We start from the raw sequence: 22,621 nt of genomic DNA, 5'->3' as shown, positions 1-22,621 counted from the left end.
CTCCAAACTATAGACTATACTATTTATTAAACAATAGTCTAAATTATAGACTAAGCTATAGATTAGACTATAGTCGTATAAATACAATAGGCTATAGTCTAAACTAGAGACTATAGTCTAAATTACAGATTATATTCTGAACTATAGACTCGGCTTAAGTCTAAAATATAGACTAGTTTATAGTATAAAATGGAGACAAGACTATATTCAAACTATAGTCTAAATTATAGACTAGGCTGACTTGTCAATAAACTAGCCTATAAACTAGACTATAGAATAGACTATAAACTAATATATAGACTAGAATGGAGACTATACTAAAGACTAGAGTTAGACTATAGACTAACCAATAGACTATACTATAGACTAGACTATAGAATAGACTTTAGACTAGAGTATAGTCAAACCTATAGACTAAACAATTGTCTAGACTATAGACTAGATGAAATTCTAGACTAGACCATATACTACTCTATAGACCATATAATACTCTATAGACTAGTGTAGACTAGACTATAGTCTAGACTACACTAAAGACTAGTCATAGTCTAAACTATAGACCAGTTTATAGACTAGTTAGACTATATATAGACTAGTTTATAGTCTAAAATGAAGACAAGACTATATTCAAACTATAGTCTAAATTATAGACTAGGCTGACTTGTCAATAAACTAGCCTATAAACTAGACTATAGAATAGACTATAAACTAATATATAGACTAGAATGGAGACTATACTAAAGACTAGAGTTAGACTATAGACTAAACAATAAACTATACTATAGACTAGACTATAGAATAGACTTTAGACTAGAGTATAGTCAAACCTATAGACTAAAAAATAGTCTAGACTATAGACTAGATGAAATTCTAGACTAGACCATATACTACTCTATAGACCATATAATACTCTATAGACTAGTGTAGACTAGACTATAGTCTAGACTACACTAAAGACTAGTCATAGTCTAAACTATAGACCAGTTTATAGACTAGTTAGACTATATATAGACTATTTTATAGTCTAAAATGGAGACAAGACTATATTCAAACTATAGTCTAAATTATAGACTAGGCTGATTTGTCAATAAACTAGCCTATGAACTAGACTATAGAATAGACTATAAACTAATATATAGACTAGAATGGAGACTATACTAAAGACTAGAGTTAGACTATAGACTAACCAATAGACTAGACTATAGAATAGACTTTAGACTAGAGTATAGTCAAACCTATAGACTAAACAATTGTCTATACTATAGACTAGATGAAATTCTAGACTAGACCATATACTACTCTATAGACCATATACTACTCTATAGACTAGTGTAGACTAGACTATAGTCTAGACTACACTAAAGACTAGTCATGGTCTAAACTATAGACCAGTTTTTTGTCTAAACTGTAGTCTAAACTGTGGACTAAACTATAAACTAAACTGTAGATTACATTATGGTATAAACTAGACTAGTCTATAGTCTTAACTATAGACTAGACTATGGTCTAAAATATATTAAACACTTTTGTCTAAACTATGAACTGGCAATAGTAGACTAGTCTATAGTCTATGCTATAGACAAAACTCTTATATAAAATGTAGACTAAACTATAAATTAAACTATAGACTAAACTCTAGTCTAAACTGTAGACTATAGTCTAAACTCTAGTCTAAACTATAAATACCACTGTAGTCTAATCTATAAACTAAACTATAGTCTAAAATATATGGAACAAACTAAACTATACTATAGTCTTATCAAGTCCATAGTCTAGACTATAAACTCGACTTTTGTGTATACTTTAGACTAGACTATAGGTTAGAAAGGGTTATACACCGTAAACGGAGACCATACGGTCCATTGTGAGTCCCTTCAGAAGTGACGATTCAAGACACTAGACTAGACTATAGTATTTACTAAAATCCAGACTTTATACTATATATAAACTATAGTCTATACTAAAGTTTGAACTATATACAAAACTATTGTGTAAACTATTAACTAGCTAACTATATGCTGGACACGACTATAAACTAGCGTTAGTCTAGGCTCTATTCAAGTCAAAAACACGTGTTGCCAACTATATTTAACTAGAAAGAAGTAAAAAAAGTTAAATTAGAATTTCTTTAATTATTTCTTTTTGGAATTGTTTGTTAATGGATATATTTTAATACACCAAGTTAAGTCAGGGATAGTAAATGTTGGGTTACTTTTAATTAAAACATTTTAGTTAAAAAAAAAATTAATAAAGCTTAGATATGAATAAAAAGAATAATAATAATTAATAAGTAACTAACAAAAATCCAGTACCTTAATGAAAAAAAAAGATAAATTTTAGTTGCTTACAAAAGAAAAAAAGTTTTTGTTTTGTTGAGCAGAAATATTATTAAAAATATTGTAAATAATAAAGAAAAATTTATAATAGTGTAATATGAAATAATAAAATATATATGTTTTATAAATGTTTTTAGAGGTTAGTTAGTGTTATAGATAAAAAGTATTAAAAATAAAAATAGAAATTATTTTGAAAAGAAAACCAAAAAAAAAAAAATTATATATAATGTGATATTTTGTTTATTTTATAAAAAAAATGTTTTTTTTTTTTTGTTGGAAGCATTAAGTTTTTTTTTATAAAAAAAAAATATATATATTTATAAATTGTTAAAAGAAAAAGTAAATTAATTTAGAAAAAAAAAATGTTGAAAAAAAATAAACTCTATATTAAATAATAAATGTGATGAATGTTGTCTTTTTTTAGCGTTTAGTCCTAGATACGTAACTATACATATATATACACCTAACTATATTATAATAGAGAAAATATATATTTAAAAAAAAAAACTAAAATATATTTATAAAAAAATAAAAAAAAACACTAAAAAGGTTTAAAATTAAAACTTAACTAAGTACCTTTGATGTTAAATGTTGTAGTTGTTTAGCAAATAAATTTAAATAATTATTATTTATATTTTTATTTATAATTATTCATTTTTTTTTTTAATTTATTTATATTAATTATAATTTTTTAATAAAAATAACATAATGGCTGTTAAGATTAGATAATTAATTATATAAAAGAAAACTAAATATATACAAATACATTTATGGTATTTTAATATTAAGATATAAAAATTTTTATTTATATATAAAATTAAAAAAAATATACATATATATAAAACACCACAAATCAAAATATTCAAAAGAAATATCAATAATGCCAAAACAAAAACCAAAAAAAAAAATATAAATTTAATTATTTTTTAATACAAAAAAAACACTTTTTCAACAAACAGTCAATTCCATTTTATGTTAAAAAGAAAAACGAAACTTCACCTTTAAGTTATTTATTTTAAATTTTATTTATTAACTTAATACAAACAAAGCACGACGAGCTTGTCTTTAGCATTAGTCTGTAGTAATTGTTATAAAATATATTTTATATATTATTAATAAAAAAAATACAAAAAATATATAAAATTTGAAAAACCAAAATAAAAATCCTATAAAATTATACTCATATCTACTATAATAACAAAAAGAAAAATGAAAAAAAAAACTATAATTTACCCACCTTTTATATGTTTAAATATTAGAATATATACACCAAATAAAACAAATTTTATGTTATCCTAAAGTTAATATAACAATTCTGGAAATTATTCTTCTTTTCCAATTAAACAAAATAGTATTTTATATAAAGCAACTCCTTTCCCCGTAATAAGTTTATTTGCAAAAGTTTTTTTTTTAGTAATGTTTCTAATACGTTAACGTACTTTATTTACAATGTATGATTTACATAAATAAATAAAATAAACAGAAATCTCTTTTGCCAACTAGAAAATTTTAAATAATAATATAAAGGAAATAGACTAGTCTATAAGTTAGACTAAACTATAGGCAAGACTTTAGACTAGAGTATAGGCTTTAGTTAAAACTATAAAGTAAACTATGGAAAGAACAATCTAAAGGTTATTCTAAAGACTAATGACTAGACAAATAACTAATACATGTAGTAGAATATAGACTAGACTATTGACTAGACTATATACTAGACTATAGATTAGACTATAAAGTAATATATGGACTAGAATGGAGACTACACTATAGACTAGCCAATAGACTGAACAATAGTCTACTCTATAGATCAGACTGTCTATCAGACTATGCCATAGAATAGGCATTAGACTAGTCTAACCTATAGACTAAACAATAGACTAGACTATATACTAATCCATAGTCTAATCTATAGATCAGACTGTCTATCAGACTATACTATAGAATAGGCATTAGACTAGACTAACCTATAGACTAAACAAAACACTAGACTATATACTAATCCATAGACTAGATGTTAGTCTAGAATAGACTATAGACTAAACTATAGAAAACTACATACATAAACACTATAGGCAAGACTTTAGACTATAGTATAGGCTTTAGTTAAAAATATAAAGTAAACTATGGAAAAAACAGCCTAAAGTTTATTCTAAAGACTAATGACTAGACTAATAACTAGTCCATGGACGAGAATATTGAGAAGACTAATGACTCGACTATATACTAGACTATACTATAAACTAGTCAATAAACTAGACTATAGATTGGACTATAAACTGATATATGTACTAGAAAGGAAACTACACTATAGACTAGCCAATAGACTGAACAATAGTCTACTCTATAGATCAAACTGTCTATCAAACTATACTATAGAATAGACTTTAGACTAGACTATAAACTAACCTATAGACTAAACAATAGACTAAACTATATACTAATCCATAGACTAGATGATAGTCTAGAATATACTATAGACTAAACTATATAAAAACCAGTCTAAAAGCTATACTAAAGAGAGTTAATCCTAGACTAATAACTAATCCAGAATATAGACTAGACTATTGACTGCACTATATACTAGACTGTACAATAAACTAGTCAATAAACTAGACTATAGATTGGATTTTAAACTAATATATAGACTGGAATGGTGATTACACTATAGACTAGACATAGACTATAGACAAGCCTATAGACTAAACAATAGACTAATCTATAGACCAGACTATAGACTATACTATAGACTAGACTTTAGAATAGACTTTACACCAGGCTATAGACTAAACTATAGACGAAACAATATACTAATCTATAGACTATAAACTAATCCATACACTAATATATAAACTAGGCCATAGACTACACTATAGACTATACTATAGACTACACTATACACTAGACTGTAGACTAGACTATAGACTATTCTATATACTAGGCTATAATATATACTAGTGTATGCTTTTGACTAGATTATATGCTAGCCCATAGACTATATGAACTAAGTATATTCTAACTTCAGAATCTACTAAAAACTAAGCTATAGACTATTCTATAGAATATACTAGACTTTTGACTGGACTATATACTAGACTATAATATAAACAAGTCAATAAATCAGCCTATAAACTAGACTATAAATTAGAATATTTTCTGATATATAGACTAATAAAGACTACAATGAAGACTATAATATAGAATAATCTACAGACTTGACTATAGTCTAGCCTTAGCCATAGAGTAGACTATATACTAGACTATTAACTTGACTATATACTAGAATATGCTATAAACTGATCAATAAACTAGAGTATATATTAGAATATAAACTAATATATAGACAAAGCTATAAACTAAACTATAGACTAATCTATAGACCAGACTATAGAATATACTATAGACTAGTCTAAACGCTAAACAATAGACTAGACTAAAGACTAATCAATAGACTAGAGTATAGTCCAGACTAGACTATAGACTAATTCATAGACTGTACTATAGAATAGACTATAGAACAGATTATAAACTAGACTACAGACTACATTATTGACTAGACTATAAACTAAACTATAGACTAGACTACATACTGGACTATAGTACAGAATAGACTATACTATTGGTCAGACTATTGCTAGACTGTAGTGTAGTATATACAGTATAGACTGGACAAGACTAAACTATATACTATACTATAGAACACACTATATAATTACTAGACCATAGAATAGACTATATACTAGACTATACTATAGACTAAACTATAGACTAGATTAGAGACTAGACTATTGAAAAAACTATAGACTACCCTACAGACTAGACTATACATTAGACTATAGACTAGACTATAGACTATACTATAGACTATACTATAGACTATACTATAGACTAAACTATAGACTAGATTAGAGACTAGACTATTGAAAAAAAAACTATAGACTACCCTATAGACTACCCTACAGACTAGACTATACATTAGACTATAGACTAGACTTCAGACTAGAGTACAGAATAGACTATAGACAAAACTGTAGACTGGATTATATACCAGATTGCTATCTAGTCTATAGGCTAGCTAATACTATAGTATACTATGTATGCTAGACAATTGTAAGAACTATGAAATATACTAAATGCAAGTAGTCAATACTATACTCTAATCTGTAAAATTTTGCTATAGACTAAACTATCAGTTGTAATTCAGGTCTGAGTTGGGGAACAACTCCCGCGTCATCGTTTTTATTTCTTAAGGACGGTCAGGCTTGTGCTTGTTGCTGGGCTTTCGACGGGATTACTTCTCACCCCGCACTAATTTAATGCACTACTTCGTATAACTGTTCTAAGTTATGCGTTGTCTTCATTAAACGCGTGCTTTCGTTTTACCTCAGAGTGAGGTTATGTTTTTTTATTGGTGGAGACCATAGAATACTCATGGTATGACCTGGTGGAGACCATTTAAACTCGAATATAAACTGGTGGAGACCATTAAAACTCTGGAATTTTTTTGATTATGATGATTCAATGATATAACTTTTTTATTTTTGTGGGATAACCTGGCAGTTTGTGAGTTTAATAACTCCGCCAACACACTTCAAAGTTAAAAAAAAAATAGACTAAACTATAGATTAGACTATACAAAATACTATGGTCTTGACTAAACTTAGACTGGACCATAGACTAATTTATAGACTAGAATATAGAATTACATATAGGCTAAACTTTAGAACAGCAAGCTAATAGACTAAAGTCTAGTCCATAGACTATAGTCTATTACAATATAATAGACTATGGAATAAGCTATACACTAGACTATATAGAACAGATTATAGACCAGATTATAGACTAAACTTTAGACTAAACTAATTACTACATTTTGGACTAAACTCTAGAGTAGACCATAAACTGGACTATAGACTAGATAGTAGTATATAGACCGGTCTATAGACTAGACTGTGGATTAGACCATAGACTAAATTATACACTAGACTAGAGTATAATATGGATTATAGAGTAGACTTTAGATAAAGCAGATTATAGACTATACAAAAGACTAAACTAAAGAGCAGACTATTGGCTAGACTACACATAGACTAGAATAAAGAATGTACTATATACTAAACCATAATTTACTATATAGTTATAAACTTAAGCAAGATAAAACTATAGTCTAGTAAATAGACTAGATAATCGTATAAACTATACTATATTCTAGAATACAAAAACTTAAACTTTTATTTAATAATTTCTGGTTGGCTATGGAAATTTCTAATATTGTATTTGTGCCAAATTTTAAATTTAGTTAAAAAGTATAAAAATAAAATTAAAAAAAAACTTTAGAATTTTTTTTAAAAAATTAACACAAATATGTACTTACAAAATTAAATAAAGAAAAACTGAATAAAAAAAACAGTATTAATCTAAAGTTAAAGCTCAAATATAAAGAATACTAATAAAAATATACTTAAAAAATATATATACATAAAAATTTCCGTTAAGCAATACGTTGTGTTATTTTGTTTTAAAGAAATTATAAAAGAATATTTTAACAAAAAAAAATTATAAATTAAAAAATAAAATCAACTAAAAATCAAAAAATCTTTAAAATAAAAACAAAAATATATATAAACTAGTATTAATAAAAGAGAATTGAGAGAAAAAAATTATGTGAAAGAAAAATAAGAAAAAAATTAAGAAAAAATAATAAGATGTGTTAAATTTTGTTGTTAAATTTAAAAAAAGAGTATTAGTTAATTAAACACAAAATTTAAATAAAAAGAAAAATATAAGCCTAAGCTAGTGAATTATGTTTATTATTTAAGATATAAATATATATAAATAATTAATAAAACAAATAAACTAATTATGTATTGTTTTAAAAAATAAGAAAGATATATGAATGAATGAATAAATACAAAAAAATAAACAAATAAATTATAAGTATTAGACATTTAAAATAAAAACAAATATATTTATGAGTTTTAAATAAAATATTTAAAATATTGTTAATTATTTATAGAAAGAAATAATTAAAGGTAAGTTGTTTTAAACATTTTTATAACAATCCTTTTTAAATTGTTAAAATTGTTTAATTTGCATTGTTTTGTTTACATAGCATTCACAGTAAATTGATAACTTTTGCTAATGTGCTGCTGCTAACAGTGATGCCACATGTATTTAAAAAAAAATAACATTAATTTTATATAAATTAAAAACGTCAGTTATTTAGTTAAGGTTAAAACAAGGTTCCGAAATATATTCCCTTAACTAGAACCATTAAATCCTAATTAGAACATATCGAGCAAATTTTCAAATTTGTTTAACAAATTTTTCTTTTTCGTTTTATTGGCAGTCGTTTAAAAAAATACAATTTTATAATAATAATAATAATAAAGATGCAATGCATTTATAATAATAATTTTGTTCAATATAAACCAACTTTCTAAACAATAATAATAAAAATAATAAAAATGTTCAGTGCCTTATAAAGGACCTTCTTATAACTTCGATTTTAAAGCTTTCATAAGTTTTTCCAATTTCATGGCTTTTTGCAAATCTCCCGTGATTTTCAATTTTCCAGTCATAAAAGCAGGTGCAGCCTTCAACTTGCCAGCAAACATGTCAGAGAAATTCTTATCTTTCATGGTGAGCACAGCATCAGCTTGACAGGAGGGGGCTCCTTCACCACAAGAACCAGCACCATTTTTCAAATCCAAAAACCAGGTGCCCTTCTCATTGCCTGTGATATTGAACTGATAAACAGCCTGTGTTTTGCTGACAATTTCGGCCGAAAGCAAAGACTCAATTTTGCTAAAAAGTTGTGGTATATTACCGGACGCGGCGCCTGAAGAGCTGGAGGCTGGTGTTTCCGTTGGTTGATCCAATGAGGTGTAAGAGGGTTCTTCCAAAAAGAAATCCATCATTAATTTATCCGACATATTGGGATCACAGGCATATTGCTTAAGATCAGTAATACCATTGGCTTGTAAAACCTCATCATCAATAAAGAATTTGCCAGTGGCTTCTTTGGGCTCCTTGATTAAAATGGCATAGGCAGCATCGGACACAATTTCTGGTTTGCGTGACCATTTAGAGCTATCCGGACCGGTTAACATTTCAATGGCGGCAGTTTGTATAGCAGTACGTGGCCACAAGGCATTGACGGCAATACCCTTATCACGGAATTCTTCACTCATGCCCAAAACACACATAGACATGCCATACTTGGCCATGGTGTAAGCCACATGAGGAGCAAACCATTTGGGATTCAAATTCAGAGGAGGAGAAAGATTTAAAATATGAGCATGATTAGATTTCATTAAATAGGGCAAACACTCTTTCGAAACCAAAAATGTACCACGGGTATTGATTTGATGCATTAAATCAAATCTTTTCATTTCAGTTTGTAAAGTGCCCGTCAAAGAAATGGCACTAGCATTATTTACCAAAATGTCAATGCCACCAAATTTCGCCACAGCCTCCTGCACAGCAGAACGTACTGCATTTTCATCTCGAACATCGACAATACAAGGATGAGCCTTACCGCCAGCTTTTTCAATTTCCTCAGCTGCCGAATAAATCGTACCGGGTAATTTGGGATGTGGTTCAGCGGTTTTAGCAGCCACTACAATATTAGCACCATCACGGGCTGCCTTTAAGGCAATAGCTTTGCCAATACCACGAGAAGCACCAGTTACAAATAAGGTTCTGCCTGCTAATTTACCGGTGTTAATCATGATTTACTTTGTTTGCACTGTTAACGATTTATACGGAATGAATAGGGAAAATAATGTACTTTAACTAGAATCTGTCTTTCTTTTCACTTAATTGCTGTTTGTTCGAAGAGAAAGTCCAAAGTGCACGGACACTACTAGTATTTGGATGAATATACAAATATAAAACAAACGAAAACAAGAACAACACAAATTACAGACAAAACAAAGTGTATTTGTTGTTGTTATTATTTTTCATTGCGGTTATCTTTGAGTTTGACGTCGTCGTTTTTTTTTCTGATGAAGGAGAGAAATAGTAAAGAAGAGCAGAGAAAAAGATCAAAGCATGAAGTAGAAGAGGAGAAAATAGTAGATGAATTGAGGAAGTTGCCAGAGGGCTTATTTATAGTTAACTAACTAACTAGCTAACTAACTAACTAAACTAATTAAATAACTAACTAACGAACAGAGTAACTAACTAAATAACTTACAAACTAACTGATTTGCTAACTAACCAAACAACCAACTAAACAATTCACACTTTTTAATCAGGCAACTTCAGGTATATCAAGGACAATCTGGTAACTTCATTATTTGAAAAAGAGGGGAAAATTTAGATAACCTAATGATGATCACACAAAAATTTAATACATAGATAAATACGTAAATATAACGCTTTTTGAACGCCTAAAAATTAACTTTAAAAATAAAAATTCAAATTTGAAAAATTAATTTAAATTGTTTTCACAGTTCATCGCTATAATCTTAAACATTTAATAACATTACTCAATAAAACCTTACAAGTGTTTCATTTATTTCAATTATGTACGTATTTTATTCTATATAAATTCAATATAAATATATTTAAGAAAGATGAAAGCTTTAATTAATGACATATTCTCTTAAAACTATTGCGCCTATTATGTGATATAAATATGTATTAGTTGTAAGAGGAATGTTTTTTTTTGTAGTTTAATTAAAAAAGTAAAAAATATTTCAAAAACATATAACAAAAAATATCCATAAATTTTATTACTTAATTTCAGCATTCGCCCAACAATGTGTATAACAATAGTTCTTTTTTTAAGATTTTTACTTCTTGCCCAACAATTTGTGTATATCCTTATTCTGCTTGCTTAACTTAATGTCCACATCTTCAATTTTATAATTCATATTGTCGAGTAGTTCATTTTGTGATTCAATTTCTGTACCCAAATCGGTGGCTAAACCCTTTAAACGTGACAGATTACCACACATTTCCTCTAGATTGGCTTCCAGTTGAGCCTCAAAGGGATTATTGCGTCTTTGTTGTTGCTGCTGCTGGCGCTGCTGTTGAGCGGATGAATCATCGCGTAAACGGGATATGGGATGATTGTCATATTTCTCAGTGGGTGATTTAGGGGTTTGTCCGATATTACTCATACTATTTGTGGGTTTGTTATTGTCTACTTGCTGAGATATTTGACTAACACTGGGTGAACGTGGTGTTGAAGCTGCAGGAGCTTGGTCACGATTGCCGGAGAGATAATTTTTCAAACCACCAAATACACTTTTCAGACCATTCAAGTGACGCTGACTAAATCTTAGCGAGGCATTAATGTCATCCAATTGTTTGGCAGTTCGTTCCAATTGTTCTCTTTGTTTGGCCAGCTCAACAGCTGTGGCTTTACCCACCTCTTCGGTCTCATACAGTAAACCCAAACTCTTTTGTGTTGATTCCAAACTACGAGCCTCAATTTGACGACGTTTTTCCTCTAGCAACTGTCTTTGGTAATCTTCAGGTTCTTCTTCAAAAGGATTAGTACTACGTGGCGCCATCCCTCCCACTGCACCTTGATCGGAAAGTGGAGTACGAGATCTTGAGTTGTTCAGGAATATATCATCGTCTACATCATCCAGTTTGGTGTTGCTAAAACCAAAATGATCATTGACAGGCTGTAAATAGTTATTGGCCATAGTCACTGTTGCTGTTGTTGTTGTTTTGGTATCGTTTTAACTTCCGTAATTATTCACACCCCTTGAATTTTATTACAATTCAATTTATTTTCACTTTTATTATTGAATTTATGTAATTTTTATTTATACAGGACTTTGTATTTAATTTATTTCAAAGAAATTGGTTAAAATTTAATTAGTTTCTAGAAAATTTCTTTATTTTTATGCGATTTTTCTTACAAAACAAATTATTTTCTTTCTTTTTTTCTATTCTCTTTGTTATGATTGGTTTTTGATATAAAAAAATGTAGATAATAAAACAGGGTTGTATTATAGAGTACCACGTTATAAAGTTGCCACTTAGTGAGAAATTGTATAAAAAGGGAGTAAAACAAAAGTACTTATTGGTAACGGTATTTTTTTTGTTTACACTTGGATTTCACAGCAAAATGTAACGTCAGTTATGGTAAAAAAAAACTTTATCATATAAAAACGAATTAAAAAACATTTTTAATTTGTTGTTGTTTTTAAATAATTTATATTTTTCTGTATTTCTTTTCTTGATTTTTAACAAGTTACTTTTAAGCTTGTATACAACTGTTTTTGTTTTGCTTTATAACTTTAAAATATATTTATAAAAAACTAATTTAAAAGAAATGCTGTTAACAAAGTTTAGCTACTTGTTTTTTAACGAGGAGAAAAAAAATAAGAAAACATTTAATTATCAATAATAACCAGTATATATAAAAAAAGTACCCAAAAATTATAAAACAATAAAAAATTAACCATTTAAAGAAAAAAACAAAGAAACAAAAGTAAAAAAACAAACGTAGAAGTTTGTTTTTTTTAAGATTATTGAAAATCCAACAGAAAAATTTTATATGTATTAATTAATTAAACAATTAAAAACTAAATTATGTAGTATGTACTTAGAAAACTTATAATTTAAAACAATTTTTATTAAATAATTTTGGGATTTTGTTTTAGGGAGGGAAAATAATAAAACTTTGTAAATTGTTTTCTTTAAGTGTTTCGCACATTTGTTAAATTGTATTAACTTTAAGTATAAAATTAGATTTAAAATAAAGAAATGAGAAGAAAGTTTGTTAAAGTTACTTCCTCCTCCTTCTTTTTGGTTTTCTGTGGTGTACTTTTCTATTGTGTTAGAAGAAGTGAGTGTGTTAATAAGATTTGGTTGTACTTGATTTTTGTGTATGTATGTATAACTATATGTATAATAATGTGATTAAACATTAGAAGAAAAAAAGAACTAGAAATGGAATGCTTCATAATTATTTTTTAGAAGCATCATTTGCAGTACTATAAGAATATTGTGACCAATATTGTTGATTGGCATCTGTTGTAGCACCGCCAACAGCCTGTTGTTGTTGGGCACTGCCCTGTTGCTGAAAAAAAACAATGAAATTGTAGTTTAAGTTGGTTTTTGGAAAGGGTTAATTTAGTTATACACTTACCTGCCACCATTGCATCCATTGTTGCTGTTGTTGAGGATCCATTGATTGCCATTGTTGTTGCTGCTGGTTACCATAACCTAGAAATTGTTGAAATTTTTAAGATTTTTCTATAGTCAAGGGTCTGTTCTATAGTCCAGACTATAGACTATTCTATAGTCCAGACTATAGACTATTCTATAGTCCAGACTATAGACTATTTTATAGTCCAGACTATAGACTATTCTATAGTCCAGACTATAGACTATTCTATAGTCCAGACTATAGACTATTCTATAGTCCAGACTATAAACTATTCTATAGTCCAGACTATAGACTATTCTATAATCTATACTATAGACTATTCTATAGTCCAGACTATAGACTATTTCATAGTCCAGACTATAGACTATTCTATAGTCCAGACTATAGACTATTCTATAGTCCAGACTATAGACTATTCTATAGTCCAGACTATAGACTATTCTATAGTCCAGACTATAGTCTATTCTCTATTCTAGACCATTATACTATTTTAATGATTTGATATTATTTCATTACCTTGCATATCATAGTTCCAGTACTGTGCTTGCTGTTGTTGTTGTTGAACTGGTCCAACTTGATGTGGTTGATATTGTGACCAGTTATTAGCTTGAGGCTGCTGTTAATTGTATATGATTAATTGTATAGATGCTAAATTTTCTAAATTTATCGTAAACTTACATTTTTATTATATTTATCATAGCCTCCATTATTATTGCCACCAGCAACAGAGCTTGACTTATACTTAGATGAAGTTGCTGTTGTTGAGGTAGCGTTTGAGCCACCGCGACTATCTTCGCGAGTGTCGCGGTGGCCAGGCCGAAAATCCCGTTGTTGAGTGCTGCTGCTGCCACCAGAGCGATGACCACCGCTACCACCATCACGACGATTACTACTACCACCACTACCGCCACCACCGCTACCACCTCTGTTACGGTGATCACGATGATCTCTATGATCTCCACCTCCACTGCGGTAATCACGGGAACCACCACCGCCGCCATAAGAATCATAACGACCGCTACCACCGCCACCACCACCACTGCTATAACGATTATTACGATCATCATAACGATTACGATTATTTTGAACCCAATTCTGTGGACCACTGCTATAGCGTTGTTGACGATGATCATAACCACGACCACCACCGCCGCCACCACCGTGACCGTGACCATAACCACGATCATCTCTATAGCCACCACCGGCATTATTACGGTAGCCGCCGCCACCACCACCTGCTCCACCCCATCTATTACCGCCACCACTACCACCGCCATGATGATAGCCACCACCTCCTCCACCGCCCATACGTCTATCATTCCAACGATTATCATTACGATTATCATGACGACGACGATCATCTTGACGACGACGATTATCATTACGATAATTGTCACGACGTTGTCGCTTATCGCTAGCTTTATCTAAAGCTTTTTTACCCTTTTCATTGTATTTCTTGACTTCTTCTTTGGCTTCATCGCTGCTTAGATCCGTAAAGATTATATCATCAAACCAGCCAAATTCCAATGAAGGTAAAGTGAAAGCAGCTGTAATACATAAGATATCCAGTGATATAAATAAAAAGGGGAGTTTACAAGATTAACACAACGTTACAATAACTCGATTAATATTTCTATCAAGTTCTATATAATACAAAAAATTATTAAAGACATTTTTGAGGAAGAGTAATGAGTAATAAAAACTTAAGATTTAGAACCACACTACGATGAGGGTAGCGAGGCACACCCCTCCAGTGACTGGGAGATTAGCCAAGCCTGGTGCTCACACCTGACGTGAGACATTGAAACTATTCAAATAAATTCTACACTTTTATTTGAATAGAAATTTCTTTTGTGATTTTGGGGTGATTATTAATTGAATACTCTTCAGGCTGGAATTCGTATCCAGTTTCAGTTCTAATTCATTTCTATTTCAGTTACAGTTCAATTCGAGTTCAGTTTTTGTTCAGATCTAGTTCAGTTTTAGGTCTAATTCAGTTCTAGTTCAGTTCTAGTTCAGTTCTAGTTCAGTTCTAGTTCTAGTTCAGTTCTAGTTCTAGTTCTAGTTCAGTTCTAGTTCAGTTCTAGTTCTAGTTCAGTTCTAGTTCAGTTCTAGTTCATTTCTAGTTCAGTTCTAGTTCAGTTCTAGTTCAGTTCTAGTTCAGTTCTAGTTCAGTTCTAGTTCAGTTCTAGTTCAGTTCTAGTTCAGTTCTAGATCAGTTCTAGTTAAGTTCTAGTTCTGTTCTAGTTCAGTTCTAGTTCAGTTCTAGTTCTAGATCAGTTCTAGATCAGTTCTAGTTAAGTTCTAGTTCTGTTCTAGTTCAGTTCTAGTTCAGTTCTAGTTCAGTTCTAGTTCAGTTCTAGTTCAGTTCTAGATCAGTTCTAGTTCAGTTCTAATTCAGTTCTAGTTCTAGATCAGTTCTAGTTCAGTTCTAGTTCAGTTCTAGTTCAGTTCTAGTTCAGTTCTAGTTCAGTTCCAGTTCAGTTCTAGTTCAGTTCTAGTTCAGTTCTAGTTCAGTTCTAGTTCAGTTCTAGTTCAGTTCTAGTTCAGTTCTAGTTCAGTTCTAGTTCAGTTCAAGTTCAGTTCTAGTTCAGTTCTAGTTCATTTCTAGTTCAGTTCTAGTTTAGTTCTAGTACAGTTCTAGTACAGTTCTAGTTCAGTTCTAGTTCTAGTTTAGTTCTAGTTCAATTCTAATTCAATTCTAGTTCAGTTCTACTTCAGTTTTGGTTCAGTCCCAGTTCAATTCTAGTTTAGTTCTAGTTCACTTTTAGTTCAGTTCTAGTTCAGTTAAACTAGGCTCAACTTACTGTTAGATTAAACTCGAAACAAATTTAGGCAGACTTTAACCGATGATTGTGTTTTACAGTTATGAATTTAAGATCAGTTAACTTTAATAGTATTGCCAACTTTTCAGTCAAAAACGTAAACAATGAACAGCTGTTATTTGTAAACATTACTATTGTAAAATAAAAAATTTTAGAAAAGCATAAAATAAAAATAGTTTAACTGAGTAGAGAAAAAAACCGCCCTTAGTTAGCAATTAAACAACAGTTTTTGTTTCTAATTGATCCTATTGCAGTCGTGAATCAACAGCAGTAAACTGAATATGAATTCCCCGTGTCCAGGGTATTTATATATTATGGAGTTATATAATTGATTTAAAAATATGTAATAAAGTTTTGATGTTTGAACTTAACAAAGTGTTTTTTTAATAAAGTTAATTTTTAGAAAATTTCTATTGCATTAAAAAAATGGCTGAAAAAAATTATTTATATAAAAAAACTATAAAAGATATTTAAATATAGAATATAAAATATATATAAAAAATACTTAAATTTTGACTACAACTAATTATAAAGTCAATTGCGTGATTATTATTTTTTTATGTTTTAAGTTTCATTTCGTTCTATATTTTTTCTAAAGAAAATATTTACCTTGTAAAGTATTTAAAGTTGATTCTTTCAATGTATATGCATTTCCTTTTTCCTTTTTATCATCCAGACGACGTTTAAGTTCTTCTTCATTTGGTATACAAACAACAGCAATACGTTTAAATTCAGCAAAACCTTTCATTTTACGTCGCTGAGCAGAGGCATATGCATTCGCCTATATATGAAGTATTCGTTTTTGTTCGTTAGTTTATATTGTTGTTTTTGTTTTATAGTGATCATATGATTATCACAATTAAAGCGACGTCAAATTTGAAATTGTTGAAAAAGATCATGTTTTGTAGTAATTTGTTTGGGGTTTTTTTCATTTTGTTGTATAAATTGTTGAGAATGATCGTCATTGATGTTTCAAATAAAAATAAAGGCAACGTTATGGATTACGTTGCATTTATATAGGTATATATAATACAACAAGTAAGGTGCAGGGCATACATTTTTTATTTCTGTTTGATAGCATTTCATTTTTTTTATTTTTAATTCAAGTAGTTTTTGGTTTCTTTCTATTTAGCTTGTAGCCAGGTTTTTTTAAATCTCTTACAAACTAATGAAAACATACCTTTTTTGTTAGTTTTTGTATTTTTTTTTAAATAAATTTATCCATTTTTATTCCAACAGTTGACTAAATTTTAAAGTATGTAATTTATATTGCTTGCATATAAAGTAGTAGTAGAAGTGTTTAAAAAAATCATTGATTTTTTTTTAATCCATAGTTTTTTTTTTGTTCAAAATTTACTTACTATTGGCTGCTATGCCGCTCTATCCCCAATTGTCAACTGTTATGTTTTCAATTAACTTTTTTTAAACTTTTTTCTACACCATATACTTACAATTTATTTCACAAATAGTTCTAAAGAGGTCCTTACTTAGAAACTAAAACTTACCTTATTAAACGTTGCAATCAGTTTGATTGTTGGGCTTAGCTAAAAAAAAGTGTTAAAATCCCTAATTTTTATTTCAAAAAAAATCCTATTTCAACTAAATGCTCAAACATTTTTTTTGAAAACCTTCTTTAAATGTTGTTTAGCCCGTGCACATTAACAAAAATAGATTTTTACCTGATCCAATATAAAATTACGACGACGTTTTACAGCTATATCCTCTAGAGATGTTAAAACATTGAAACATAATTCATAGATACGGTCGAAACGTCCTTTATGAACGGTTTTACGTGGAGCTCCATCAATCTGGAATAATACAGAAAATATAAATTGTTTTCAACTTAGATATCAACTTTACTGAAGGAATTATAAGTTTGAAAATGTTATTTATAGTTCAGTTCTCGTTCAGTTCTACTTTAGTTCTTGTTTAGCTCTAGTTCATTTATTTTTCAATTCTACTTCAATTTAAGTTCAGTTCTAGTTTAGTTCTAGTTCAGTTTTAGTTTAGTTCTAGTTCAGTTCTATATCAGTTCTAGTTCAGTTCTAGTTCAGTTCTAGTTCAGTTCTAGTTCAGTTCTAGTTCATTTCTAGTTCAGTTCTAGTTCAGTTCTAGTTCAGTTCTAGTTCATTTCTAGTTCAGTTCTAGTTCAGTTCTAGTTCAGTTCAAGTTCAGTTCTAGTTCAGTTCTAGTTTAGTTCTAGTTCAGTTCTAGTTCAGTTCTAGTTCAGTTCTAGTTCAGTTCTAGTTCAGTTCTAGTTCAGTTCTAGTTCAGTTCTAGTTCAGTTCTAGTTCAGTTCTAGTTCAGTTCTAGTTCAGTTCTAGTTCAGTTCTAGTTCAGTTCTAGTTCAGTTTTAGTTCAGTTCTAGTTTAGTTCTAGTTCAGTTCTAGTTCAGTTCTAGTTCAGTTCTAGTTCAGTTCTAGTTCAGTTCTAGTTCAGTTCTAGTTCAGTTCTAGTTCAGTTCTAGTTCAGTTCTAGTTCAGTTCTAGTTCAGTTCTAGTTCAGTTCTAGTTCAGTTCTAGTTCAGTTCTAGTTCAGTTCTAGTTCAGTTCTAGTTCAGTTCTAGTTCAGTTCTAGTTCAGTTCAAGTTCAGTTCTAGTTCAGTTCTAGTTCAGTTCTAGTTCAGTTCTAGTTCAGTTCTAGTTCAGTTCTAGTTCAGTTCTAGTTCAGTTCTAGTTCAGTTCTAGTTCAGTTCTAGTTCAGTTCTAGTTCAGTTCTAGTTCAGTTCTAGTTCAGTTCTAGTTCAGTTCTAGTTCAGTTCTAGTTCAGTTCTAGTTCAGTTCTAGTTCAGTTCTAGTTCAGTTCTAGTTCAGTTCTAGTTCAGTTCTAGTTCAGTTCTAGTTCAGTTCTAGTTCAGTTCTAGTTCAGTTCTAGTTCAGTTCTAGTTCAGTTCTAGTGCATTTCAACCAGAGATAGTACAGTTTCCAATCACGGAAAAACTAAATATGTTGATATATCTCGCTCTTCTATTAAAAATATCTTCTCTTATATTCCATAGTTATCTGCCAAAACTTACCGTCATTTTTGCAATTAAAGCATCAGCACCAATAACATGATAACGTTTATCGGGATTCTCTTTGATATGATTTAAAACCCAAGTAGTTTTACCAGCACCTGGTAGCCCAACCATGAGAATAACCTCACAAGCACTGCGATTTTCTGGTCGTTGTGGTCCTGGTATATATTTTTCTTCTGCAATTAAAGCAATCAATTCATAACCCTCTAATAGTGCCATATGTTCACGTGGCTCTGGATGTATATCTTCATATTCATCCTCTTCTTGTGGGCTTTCCAATTTTTGTCGTTTCGACGGTGAGGGACCACAATCATCTTTATCCTTTTGAGCAGATTTCTCTTCAGCAATTTTTTGATCATTGTTTTCTTTGTGCTCTTCCTCAGACTTCTCCTGGTCTGTTTTATTAGCAGGGGAATGCTGTTGTTTTTGTTCATCATCTGAGGTTTTGGTTTCTTCTAAATTAATGAAAACATTTTACATTTTATTTACTTTTTGTTTTATAAAATTATTTACCTTGTTCCGATTTAGTTTCTTGTTCTTCGGATTTTTCCGGCATTTCTTCATCTTGTTTTGTGGTTTCTTGTTCCTTTTTATTTTCATTGTTCTCTTCCTCTTCTGTTGATTTTGATTCTTCATCTTTAGAATCTTCATGGGATTTTTCCTTCTCCTCCTTTTTAGCTTCTTCGCTTTCATCCGCCTGTGATCCTTCATCCATCTTTTCATGCTCTTCCTTTGGAGCACCTTCATGCTTTTCGTCTTCTTCAGGCTTTTTCTCCTCCACCTTCTTGACTTTACGTCTCTTGCGCATTTTACGCTCCTTATTAACCAATAGATTATCATTATCGGCCAAATTTATTTCATATTCATAACCTTTAGTCAATACATGAGGAAATAGTGCCTGATCCTCACCCAATATGTCTTTATCAAATTCAAAAGCAACACCCAAATCTTCACCATTTAAAGTGTATTTTATATTGCAAGGTGTGCTCTCCAAATCCAAATAACATCCAATAACATCATCCAATTGAAAGGGCTTGGCGAAATCAACAAATTCTCCCTTAGTAGCTTTGCGTCCAGATTCACAGTAAGCAAATGAATTTTCGGATTCACCCAATAATAAATTGCTGGAGGGCATGGAAAAGCCTACACGAAAACCTTTCGTATAAGGTTCATCACGGAAGGGATGATCACGATTAAGATTAGTTTCTTCCGATAAACGTACTTCAAAGCAAACCTTGCCCTCGCGTACACCATAGTTGGTGCGAGCACCAGACCAAACTAAGGCATATATATCATGACTCATAGGCTTGGCAGAGGTGAAGGTAACCGGATCAATGCGTAAGTGTAAATCGGAGTCGACTGTTAAATTATAAAAAAAATTAATTATTCTGTTGTTGTTGTTGTTCTACAGATCAGTTATAAAAAACATTACAAATATTACTTACACCAACTTAAACCAAATTGATTGTCTTCAATAGTGGGTTCATCTTCAGGGGTACTAGCATCTTCACTGGTTTTCGAAGGACTGCCCAAGCTGCCGGCACCACTGCGACGTTTGGGTGTGCGTGAACGTGAACGAGATCGGGTACGTGAGCGTGACTTTGATTTATGTCGTGGTGAACGTGAGCGTGATCTTGAATGGTTTGAATCTGATCGTGAACGATTATGACGTTCACGACGTTCCATGGAATGACTACGAGAACGTTCCCTAAGAGATTTATTTTTGGAGGAGGGTGAAATTTCCTCTTCCTGATTAACTTCTGAGTGCTCTTTTTCATCTTGATTATCATTATGATTGCTAGACTCTTTAAGAGATTTATTATTTTCCTCAACTTGTTCTTCTTCTTGTTTAACATCTTCTTTTTCCTCATTATTTTCAATATTTTCCTCTACTTTAGCATTTTGTTCTTCTAATTTTTCTTCATTTTTAATATTTTCCTCTAATTTAGCATTTTGTTCTTCTTTTTCTTTCGAAGATTCATCTTCAGCTTCTGCTGTTTCAGCTACTTCAGCTTCATCTCCATTAGTTTGCTCTTCGGTTTCTACCTCTGGCGCTGCAGTCACCTCTTCAGCACTTTCAAAGCTTTCTTCTTTATGAGAATTATTATTCGTATTCTCTTCTTTCTCCTCCTTGGGTGTACATTCTTTTGGTGGTAGGCTTTGTAATTTCTCTGGCGTAGAGAATTTCTCTTCTTTTCCAGCGTCATCTTCGGCAACTGGAGCAATAGCTGTATTACTTTCCTCTTCCAAGGTTTCCAAAGCCGGCTCTGGAGCCTTTTTCACGGGGGATGGTGAGGGTGATCTGGTCATAGATCTAGTACGACGACTACGACGACCAGGTGTGCCCGGGGAAGGAGGCACGCCTAAAATATATTAATAAAATAAAATTCCGTTAGTAGCATTAATGAGTTCAAGGATTTGTTAGCAGTTGCCAACGAGTTAAACTGTCCCTCCTTTTAAAAAAGCTGGCAACTCTAACTTAAAAACAAGCCAAATATGATTTTTTAATAGGAATTATAAGTTTAAGCACAAAATTTTATAAAATACTTTAAAATTAGTAATTACTACACATTTACTTACCTCCTTCCAAATGGGCGCGTAAACGTTCTATCAAAACAGCTTTAACACCTTTGGTATCCAGGCCACGCGTCTGCAACTCATTACGCAGATCGACCACCTTCATTTTGTCTAAATTTGCCAAATCCATATTGGTTGGGCATTAATTGCTTTGCAAAACGCAAGCAGCAACACTTAAATTAAACACAACTTTTGTAAACGTTTATTTGTTGTAATAAAATAATCTAAAACTTTAGAAATATCTTCACTTTTCAACGAGACACCGCATGTGTGAAAATCCCAACACATACAAACAAAATTCTTACAGCTATTGAACGCTTGGGTTTTTCCGTCCTCTTTTTTTAGTTTAATTGCTTTTAATTATTAAATACTTTTGTTCTTAACTTTTTTAGTTATTTATGTGAAAAAATTTTCTTTAGATTTGCACAAAATTGTTGTTTATTTCCTTGAGTTTTTGCACGAATTCTTTTCCCGCGATGTATGTTGTTTAGTAAATGGACGCGAACCAAAGCACTGCGACGGCATATGTTAAGGGCAACGACGGCTGAACTTAGAAATTACGGCGGCAGCTTAAAATCGACTGTAAGCCGGCTAACTTTTCAACTACCTTTAGTTTTGAAATGTTGCCGGAAAAAATTTTTTAGCATAAAAAGTCGTCTTTTGACTAATTATTCCATTTGTTCCTACGTAAACTGTTAACACAAAAAGGATTGAAATGAAAAAAATA

The 22,621-nt window shown here is 30.5% G+C and overlaps 3 protein-coding genes across 6 annotated transcripts; all 3 read right to left on the bottom strand.

Moving 5' to 3' along the window:
• Positions 1-8,713: 8,713 nt before the first annotated feature.
• On the bottom strand, positions 8,714-10,232 carry LOC111687334 (hydroxysteroid dehydrogenase-like protein 2). The gene has a single exon (XM_023449762.2). The coding sequence runs from the start codon at positions 10,067-10,069 to the stop codon at positions 8,831-8,833; it is 1,239 nt and encodes a 412-aa protein (XP_023305530.1). The 5' UTR covers positions 10,070-10,232; the 3' UTR covers positions 8,714-8,830.
• Positions 10,233-10,851: 619 nt separating this feature from the next.
• LOC111687337 (synaptosomal-associated protein 29) lies at positions 10,852-12,291 on the bottom strand. The gene has a single exon (XM_023449765.2). It carries the CDS (start codon positions 11,999-12,001, stop codon positions 11,138-11,140), a length of 864 nt encoding a protein of 287 aa, XP_023305533.1. The 5' UTR covers positions 12,002-12,291; the 3' UTR covers positions 10,852-11,137.
• A 657-nt stretch (positions 12,292-12,948) lies between these two features.
• Positions 12,949-22,426, bottom strand: LOC111687331 (heterogeneous nuclear ribonucleoprotein U-like protein 1). Of its 4 annotated transcripts, none has more exons than XM_046954024.1 (10): positions 21,898-22,426; positions 20,763-21,680; positions 19,831-20,676; positions 19,318-19,769; positions 17,981-18,109; positions 16,911-17,082; positions 14,155-15,023; positions 13,993-14,092; positions 13,456-13,532; positions 12,949-13,386 (listed from the first exon to the last, which is right to left on the bottom strand). In XM_046954024.1, exons 1-10 carry the CDS (start codon positions 22,022-22,024, stop codon positions 13,273-13,275), a joined length of 3,804 nt encoding a protein of 1,267 aa, XP_046809980.1. In that variant the 5' UTR covers positions 22,025-22,426; the 3' UTR covers positions 12,949-13,272. The 4 variants fall into 4 exon arrangements, with proteins under 4 accessions (XP_046809980.1, XP_023305527.2, XP_046809982.1 ...); XM_023449759.2 differs by having other exon boundaries at positions 19,318-19,772; positions 21,898-22,425; XM_046954026.1 differs by having other exon boundaries at positions 12,949-13,380; positions 19,318-19,772; positions 21,898-22,425.
• Between the last annotated feature and the right edge of the window lie 195 nt (positions 22,427-22,621).

This window comes from Lucilia cuprina, chromosome 6 (genome assembly GCF_022045245.1).
Source record: "Lucilia cuprina isolate Lc7/37 chromosome 6, ASM2204524v1, whole genome shotgun sequence".
Lineage (NCBI taxonomy): Eukaryota > Metazoa > Arthropoda > Insecta > Diptera > Calliphoridae > Lucilia > Lucilia cuprina.
The sequence above is the reverse complement of the archived record's forward strand: the minus strand, read 5'-3'. Positions and strand labels throughout refer to the sequence as shown.